The sequence below is a fragment of the Podarcis tiliguerta genome, assembly GCF_965153285.1.
Source record: "Podarcis tiliguerta genome assembly, chromosome: 17".
In the NCBI taxonomy this organism is placed as follows: Eukaryota; Metazoa; Chordata; class Lepidosauria; order Squamata; family Lacertidae; genus Podarcis; species Podarcis tiliguerta.
In genome coordinates, this window is record NC_139550.1 from 30089829 (window position 1) to 30099458 (window position 9630).

Genomic DNA, 9630 nt, shown 5'->3' on the forward strand with positions numbered 1-9630 from the left:
GGCGCAGCGCGTCTTCCTGTTGTCCCCGGACCTGGTCTGCAGGCAGGCGGCGGGGAGAAGAGCGCTTCTCTCCGCTGCCAGCCCCACAAGCGCCTGGGGGGGGGGGGAAATAAATTCCCCCCCTTTATTTCCCCCCAAAAAAACTTGGTGCGTCCTATGGGCCGGTGCGTCCTATGGGGCGAAAAATACGGTAAAACCTATAAGTAGTTTATCAAAAACTATATTTAACAATAGGGTTAACAAGTTCTTGAAGTAAAAGAGTCTCCAGTTTATTGAGCTGCAAAGAAACCAACCTTTTAAACAAATAACATAAAGAACAGAACTAGAGAAGGGAGCATATGAATCACTGTGAATCTGAAAGCAATACAGTGGTACCTCAGGTTAAGTACTTAATTCTTTCCGGAGGTCCGTTCTTAACCTGAAACTGATCTTAACCTGAAGCACCACTTTAGCTAATGGGGCCTCCTGCTGCCGCTGCACCCCCACTGCGCGATTTCTGTTCTTATCCTGAAGCAAAGTTCTTAACCCGAGGTACTATTTGTGGGTTAGTGGAGTCTGTAACCTGAAGCGTATGTAACGCAAGGTACCACAGAAGGGAACATATTAATCACTATGAATCTGAAAGCAATACAGGCACACCTATTGGTCCATGGCAGCCCACGAGATAAAACCCAAAGAGCGACAGCAGCAAAGCTCCTTTATTAAGATGGATTGAAAGTAATGAGCAAACTTCTAAGTTCAGCAGAATTCTTCTCTTCAGGAGGGATATTAACCAAAAAGAAAAGGGAAAGGCGGGTGTTGATTGAGCTATTACTATTTGGACTCCTGTCCTGAGATGGAGAGGAGAGCAAGATCCACACTTACCAGCCCTACTGAAGAGGCTAATAATAATAATAATAATAATAATAATAATAATATATTTATACCCTGCCCATCAGGCTGGGTTTCCCCAGCCACTCTGAGCGGCTTCCAACAGAAGGTTAAAAATTTATTAAAATATCCGTCATTAAAAACTTCCCTAAACTGGGCTGCCTTCATGAGGCCGGAATAACATCGCCCGGCTGTGAGGCATGAAGGCCGCTCCCTGCAAGGTCCTTTCCACCTGGCCTAGGGGGTGAGGCCTACACTCACCGGCCTCATGAGGCCGGAGGAATATAGCCCGGATATTGTTTTATTGTTTATCCACTATTATATATTCTTTCCATCGAATCCTTAACAGCATCAATAAAACACAATGTAAAGTTTTGGAGTGTTGATATACAAGGTTAAAGTCCACACGATCACTTTCTTCCCGCATGAAATTGTGCTTTTATTGTCTAACCCAGAGGAAATGATGCCTGAAGTTTGGGGAGAATTAGACTATTGAAGCAAAATCTGATTTGCAACTTAGCTAGCTTCAACATTTCCCTTTGATAACTAAAGTATTTGGGAACATGTATCTGTAAAGAAAATAAATTTTTCTTTCTTGCTCTGGCAGAGCAAACAGAAAATGAAAACTAGGGGGAATCTAAATCTCTTATGCCTTGGATGCATCACCACAGTGAAGATGTCAATTCTTGCAAGGTTTCTTCCTTTTTTATTCCAAGTTTTACCAATTGTGATTGCTCCTGAATGACAGGGTCCAATTCAGAAGTACCCTCAAGCTGTAGACCCGCTCCTTCCAGCAGTTTATAAAAATTATGCATAGCATAGAGAAAGCAGATTCAGAAAGCCTTTTCTCCCTCTCTAATAACACTTGAACTTGTGGATGTTCAATGAAGCTGAAGGTTGGAAGATTTAGGACAGATAATGGAAAGTACTTCTTCACTTCAAACTATGGAACTCTCACCCCATTATGAGGCAGGACTCGTAATTGCTTCGTTTTTCATTAATGGTATTCTGAGGCCAAATATAGCCTATGTAGCCTGCCAATTAGGACAAGTACAGGAGGTTGTTGACATTTCTTCCAGCAATCTTAATTCCAGTTTGGGATTCATCCAGTCCAGCCTTTCGCATGATGAATTTTGCATATAAGTTAAATAAGCAGGTGAACAGGTAAAAGAACATGTATAGGATTGGTTGCATTACAGTGGTGCCTCGCAAGACGAAAAGAATCTTCGTCTTGCGGTTTTTTCCGTCTTGCGAAGCAAGCCCATTAGCGGATTAGCGCTATTAGCGCTATTAGCGGTTTAGCGGCTATTAGCAGCTATTAAAAGCTTAAGGGATTAGCGGATTAGGTGCTAAAAGGCTATTAGCGGCTATTAAAGGCTTAAGGGATTAGCGGATTAGCTGCTAAAAGGCTATTATCGGCTTAGATCAGCTGATAAGTGGCTTAGCGAACAGCTGATAAGCGGCTTAGTGAACAGCTGTTAAGCGGCTTAGGGGCTTGGGAAAAAGGCTGGGAGGGGGAAAAAACCCCCAGGAATCGCAAGGCATTTTCGTCTTGCGAAGCACGCCCATAGCATATTCGTCCTGCGAAGCACCTCCAAAACGGAAAACCCTTTTGTCTAGCGGGTTTTCCGTCTTGCGAGGCATTCGTCTTGCGGGGCACCACTGTACTTCCAAACAAATGAAATGTTCAGGAAAGACGTTAAAAAATGTGGTTATGCAGACAAGGATTCAATATTTCAGTCAGAAATAATAAATAAGGACTTTAAAATTTTGTCCAAAATGTATAAGCTGTTGCTAGAATGGAATTTGAAAGATGAGGAAGTTAAGTCGGTAATGATACACTGGGCCAGAGACTTTGGTTATAATATCCAATTTGAAGACTGGGAAAGACTATGGAAGGAGAACCTAAAATTTACAGCATGTGTGACACTAAAAGAAAAAGTTATGAAAATGTTTTATTAGATATAATTTTTTGACAGAATTACAAGCCTGGTAGATGAAGGGAACGCAGTGGATGTAGTCTACCTTGATTTCAGCAAGGCATTTGACAAGGTGCCCCATGATATTCTTGTAAAGAAGCTGGTAAAATGCGGTCTTGACTATGCTACCACTCAGTGGATTTGTAACTGGCTGACTGACCGGACCCAAAGGGTGCTCATCAATGGTTCCTCTTCATCCTGGAGAAGAGTGACTAGTGGGGTGCCACAGGGTTCTGTCTTGGGCCCGGTCTTATTCAACATCTTTATCAACGACTTGGATGATGGACTCAAGGGCATCCTGATCAAATTTGCAGATGACACCAAACTGGGAGGGGTGGCTAACACCCCAGAAGACAGGATCACACTTCAAAACGACCTTGACAGATTAGAGAACTGGGCCAAAACAAACAAGATGAATTTTAACAGGGAGAAATGTAAAGTATTGCACTTGGGCAAAAAAAATGAGAGGCACAAATACAAGATGGGTGACACCTGGCTTGAGAGCAGTACATGTGAAAAGGATCTAGGAGTCTTGGTTGACCACAAACTTAACATGAGCCAACAGTGTGACGCGGCAGCTAAAAAAGCCAATGCAATTCTGGGCTGCATCAATAGGAGTATAGCATCTAGATCAAGGGAAGTTATAGTGCCACTGTATTCTGCTCTGGTCAGACCTCACCTGGAGTACTGTGTCCAGTTCTGGGCACCACAGTTCAAGAAGGACACTGACAAACTAGAACGTGTCCAGAGGAGGGCAACCAAAATGGTCAAAGGCCTAGAAACAATGCCTTATGAGGAACGGCTAAGGGAGCTGGGCATGTTTAGCCTGGAGAAGAGGAGGTTAAGGGGTGATATGATAGCCATGTTCAAATATATAAAAGGATGTCACATAGAGGAGGGAGAAAGGTTGTTTTCTGCTGCTCCAGAGAAGCGGACACGGAGCAATGGATACAAACTACAAGAAAGAAGATTCCACCTAAACATTAGGAAGAACTTCCTGACAGTAAGAGCTGTTCGACAGTGGAATTTGCTGCCAAGGAGTGTGGTGGAGTCTCCTTCTTTGGAGGTCTTTAAGCAGAGGCTTGACAACCATATGTCAGGAGTGCTCTGATGGTGTTTCCTGCTTGGCAGGGGGTTGGACTCGATGACCCTTGTGGTCTCTTCCAACTCTATGATTCTATGATTCTATGGTATATAACACCGGCAAAATTAGCGAAAATGTATAAGACATGCAATAAGTGTTGGAAATGTAAAGAGAAAGAAGGTTCATTTTATCACATGTGGTGGGAATGCAAGAAAGTGAAAGGCTTCTGGGAAATGATATACAATGAATTAAAAAAAATATTAAAATATACATTTATAAAGAAGCCAGAGGCCTTTCTCTTAGGCATTTTAGGAAAAGAGATAAAGAGAAAGGATAGTAAGTTCTTTCAATATGCAGTGACAGCTGCAAGGGTGTTACTGGCGCAAAAATGGAAACAACAGGAAATACCGACAATGGAAGAATGGAGAAGGAAGCTGCTAGACTATGCTGAGTTGGATAAAATGACTGGGAAGATTAGATACTTAAGAGACCAAAAGTTCACAGAAGACTGGGGAAAATTTGGGGAATATCTGGAGAGTATAAGTGATGGTCAAATAACGCTAGAGGGATTTTAAAAAGCACTGTGAAACGCGAGAGGTATTGTTAAAAGGGAATAGAAAAAGAAAGGTTCAAATAATGACAATCCAAACCTAAGAAATGCGTAAATTAATAATGACTACGAAAGATTTACGGAAAAGCTGAAGGAAGTCCAGAAAAGAAAGATTTTGTGAAAAATTGGATGTGAAATTATTGTATGATTTGTTTTTGTTGTAAATTAATAAAAATTATTATTAAAAAAATATAAAAATATATAAGTTAAATAAGCAGGGAGACAATATGCAGTACAATCCCCAAGAGTACATATTTTCCTTCCAGAAACAGAAGGCAGGTATTATTAGCAGGTCTTGAGTGTGTCGGCAGTTGGAAGACTGATTCTCCGTGCGCCCAGCCTGATCCCCAAAGCTTCCCTTGTGTGCGTGCACACGCGCGCGCGCGCGCACACACACACACAGAGAGAGAGAGAGAGAGAGAGAGAACAGAATTCAACTCCTTTCACTGGGCTTCTCTTTTGCAGGTTGCTTTTGGAAACAGGATAGAGGTGGCCAGGATCTCTCCCCCACCCACGTAGTCTGCAAGCGCCTTCCTCCTGCCCACCAAAAGTATGGAAGGTGCCAGGAAGATGCTCATGACCAAGCTGCAGCATTTGCCCACTGTAATTATCTTCTGCTCTATTTTCCTTTTCCTACTTGTTGCGAAGAGCAAATGGGAGTCTCTTGAGACGCTTTCCTCACCGCCCGACATCAAGCTCAAGGGCGGCCCAGTTTCCGCAGGTGATCGTAAAAGTGCCATGGTATTTGAATGGGAATCTGCACTGGAGAGGACAAAGGAGACAAAGCCCTCTGGTCTGATTTCACCACCACCACCAGTGGCCAAGCGGCATCCCTTGGAGGTTATCTATTCCACTGATTATAAGTTCCTTCTCAACGAGCCAAAGAAATGCCAGGAGAGGAGCCCTTTCTTGATCCTGCTGGTGATAACTAAGCCCCAGGATTTTGCCACGAGGCAGGCCATCCGGCAGACGTGGGGCAACGAGAGTTTGGTGCCTGGGGTTTCCATTCTTTGTCTTTTTCTGACGGGTGTCCACCCAAAATTTGGATACCCGCTCCAGGCCCTTTTGGAAGAGGAGAGTTCTAACCACAAAGACATTATTCAGCAGGACTTCCTGGATACCTACAACAACCTTACCCTGAAGACGCTGATGGGCATGGAGTGGATAAGCAAGTTCTGCCCCAATGCCACCTACATGGTGAAGGCAGACAGTGACATCTTTCTCAATGTGAACTTCATGGTGTCCCACCTGCTACAGCCTCACCTGCCACCCAAGAAGAACTACATGACAGGGTACATCTGTAGGAATTCAAAGCCAGTGCGTAATAAGGCCTCCAAGTGGTATGTGCCACGGGAGGTGTACCCCAATGAAACCTACCCGCCCTACTGCGCAGGCCCAGGGTATGTGTTCTCTGGGGATCTGGCCAAGAAGATCTACCAGGTAGCAAAGACCATCAGGGTCATTAACATGGAAGATGCCTTCATGGGAATCTGCCTGTATGAGCTGGGCATCAGCGTGACAAACAGCCCCGGGGGTCTCTTCAAGACGTTCCATGCCAACTATCAGAAATGCAAGCTCTCCAAGGTGGTTGTGGTACATCCTCTGGTGGTCCCAGAGGAGCTGCTGCAGATTTGGCCTGGCTTTCGGGCCCAGAACCAGACTTGCAAGAGTTAAAAGGGAGGGAGGTGAACAGCCTCTTGTGGAGAAGTTGGCATAGAGGACTGGCAACATGCGGGCATGTTCCTGTACAATGGACAAATCCATGCCAACAAATTGCAATGAGGAAAGGGAAGGATGGCTCAGAGAAGAAGGAAGATTCTGTGCTTGTCGAAATCGGTATTTATGCCCTCAGAAGCGAGCTGGCCCCACATAACATGCTCATCGTGCCGTGTGGCTCATTGTCATTCATACGGCTCTCCTCCCCATAGAATCTCTGCAGCTGCCCATAGTGACTTGTTTGGTCTGCTCTGAACTGACCACTGTGCTACTAATGTGCCAAATTGACAACCTCAGAGTTTTGAGATCATCACAGCCATCACCTCACCTACTGGAAGAGAGCAACCCTCCGGCCATGCAGGTGTGGCACTAGGCATAGGGTTGCCATACGTCCAGGAATTCCCGGAAATATCCTCTTTTGGGGGGTCCTGCATGCCCATCCAGGGGGAATTATACATTTTAAAGCAATTGTTCGGGATTTTGGGTTTTTAAATATATATACATTTTTTGTGTGCAATAGCTGGGCGTTGTCCCTCCGGCTTCATGAGGAGCCTCTTCAGTAGGGCTGGTGAGTGTGCGCCTTGCTCCCTAGGTCAGGTGGACAGGGCCTTGCAGGGAGTGGCCTTCACACTCACAGTCGGGCAATGTATATTTATATATATGAAAAAGCAACAGAAGATGACAAATAATACTTTTGCACAACTGGCAACAACCCAAAGAGGCATGTGCTATGTGGAGTATGGCTTCCTACTGTGAAGGAAACTTCTACTGATCTGCTTTAAATTACTCCCCAAATCAACACAGACTGTGGAAACTTCACACTGGACTTCAAGCATCTGGCATTGTGTGCCTCCCCATTATTCCACCAGACTCTGGGTCCTGGGTTTCCAAATGAGATGCAAAAGGTGCTCTCATCAGAAAAGACCTGGGCATCCTGGGGAAACAAGCCCTTAAACCCAGTTATCAACTCATGCATGCCAAAACAATTGCCACCATATAGTGGCTTTTGGGCTCCACCTTCTGGCCACAAGACTTGCTGCTCATATAAATCAATATGCACCTAATCTTCCGCCTCTTATACTTGGAACTACTTTTCTCAGCTCTCTTCCTTCAAATCCCTGCTCAACGTTATGATTTCTTTGTGGACTCTCTTATCTGCATTGCAACAGTAGCAAAGCTGTAAGTCAGAGATGGAAAACATGTCCATGCCCTCCAATATGTTGTTGGGCTGGAGCTTCCATAATCTCTAGCCAGCATGGCCAATGGTCAGGGATGGTGGAACAGTCCAGCACCTGTAGCATCACAAGTTCCCCACCTGTGTTTTAAATACATGCAATGCAACCTCACCTTCCCACATTTTCTATCTTGCAATAAAGGAATGTAGGACTTTGATTTTAGAACAGTGCCTTGTTTTATTTGGCCATACTTGGCCACATTCGTTGGTGCAGAGGGGGCAAAGGCTAAAAAATGTGGGCATCCAAGACAAACTGAAGTGAGTTGATGGAGAGCATTTTCCTAAAGGGGAAAAGGCAAGAACTGTCCAGCTTCTAATGCCATAGCAACACCTAGTGGCAAAATCAGGCATTTTGAGTACCTTGACACTTTTACTGGAAAAAGGGAAGGGGGTAGTGCTGGCTAGAGCTGGTGAAAATGTTTCCATCTTCCTCTGTTTAAGTTGCTGAGTTGCAGCACTTCAAACAAATGCAGTGACAGATATAGTGATGCCTTGGTTCTCAAACTTAAATCAGTTCCGGATGTCTTCCAAAACCATAGCAGCTTGCCCATTGAAAGTAATGCAAAATGGATTAATCTGTCCCAGACAAATAAAAACAGCAATTTAACATGAATTTTAGTATCTAACGAGACCATGGATCCACAGAATGAAAGCAATAGACCAGGCTGCAATCTACCACCCAGTTTAAAAAACTGGAGTTATATACCCATTACCATTGGAGGGATGAGTGTGCGGGGTGCATGAAGGGGGAGGAAAGGGAGGCAAAAGTTCTCCGAGGAGCCAGTTGGCTTCTCTCCATCCGGCCCAGGCCAGCTTTTCTGGATCCCCCCCCCCCCAGCACCCATTCCTCACCTTCTTCAGGGCTAGCAGAAGCAGAAGCAGCCCCTGCCACTTGGATGCGTTCTCCTCACTGAATAATTTACTGCAGTGGCAGTGACAGCATCCTGCCCATGCTGTCCCGTGCCCTGTGAGGGAACACAGCAGCAGTCACTTCTGGGACAGCAGAGGGACCAAGCGGTGCAGGGCAGCAGCAAAATCCGGAAGCCGAGAAGGGGGTCTTTGATGCTCAGCATGCCCTTCCCCAACTTGGTGCCGGCCGTGGCAACAAAATCCAGAAGTAGAGATGGGGGTCTTTGATATGGAGGTGTGCAACTCCCCCCATGCAGCTGCGAGAGGTGTACACTCTAGGGAGTGTTTCCCGCAGTGGCCGGCGCAGAGTTAGGGAAGGTTGTGCTCAGCAGGCAAACAATGTCGCTGCCGCCCGTGCCGCCAGGTCCCTCTGCCGCTACAGCATCAATGACCCTCTTCTTGGCTTCCGGATTTCGCTGCTGCGGCCGGTGCTAAAAGAGGGGAGGCCATGTTGAGCAGGCAAGTGATGTTGTTGCCTCTATGAGCTGCTTGTTCCCTCTGCCACTGCCGTTGCTGCAGCATCAGCCACCCCCGCTTCCAGTACTGGGTGTTGCCAGTGGCTGGCACTGAGTAAGGGGAGCCCAGGTCCGGAGGCAAGCGAGTGTGGCACTCAAAACGGAAGTGTGCCCCCCAGAGTACGTTTAGGTTCCAAAAAAAGTTCGAAAACCGGAACACTCCTTTCCGCTTTTGAAGCGTTCAGGTTCCAAATAGTTTGTGAACTAAGCTGTTCGAAAACCAAAGTACCACTGTAGTGTTGAAATTACCTAGCTTCCAACTGGGATTTAACCTTGAAATGAAATGAAATCCAGTAACTACACAGGTTCCCTTTCCAATGACAATTCTATTCTTCTATGAATCTGTACCTCAGTATCATCGTAAGAACTCTGATAGGGAGGGTGTGTGTTAGGAAATGGTACAAACACTATTTTTGGCTTGTATTTACAGCTACTTGTTAGTATTTCCAATTTACCAGAATAGCTAGAGTACGCTTCATCAGTATCACATGCAAATTGTATCTTGTTGCTTCAGCTTTGATGTGCTATTAATAAATGACTGAAGACTCAAAATAAGAGTTGGACAAAATCACCAGTGTTTCTTGTTCCTTACCCCATTACTGTTTCATTGTTACCAAAGCTGCCTCTCATTCGTCCACCATCAGAATCTGTAATTCACATAACTGTTTTCTTGTGAAAGACTAAAAAAAGGCCGTTAGAGATGTTAATACAAC

General features: G+C 45.2%; 1 protein-coding gene across 1 annotated transcript; it reads left to right on the forward strand.

Annotated features, from left to right (window-relative positions):
- Positions 1-5095: 5095 nt before the first annotated feature.
- Positions 5096-7177, forward strand: LOC310667650 (beta-1,3-galactosyltransferase 2-like; the record flags this gene model as incomplete). Its single annotated transcript, XM_083420452.1, has 1 exon — positions 5096-7177. One exon carries the CDS (start codon positions 5096-5098, stop codon positions 6215-6217), a length of 1122 nt encoding a protein of 373 aa, XP_083276578.1. The 3' UTR covers positions 6218-7177.
- Between the last annotated feature and the right edge of the window lie 2453 nt (positions 7178-9630).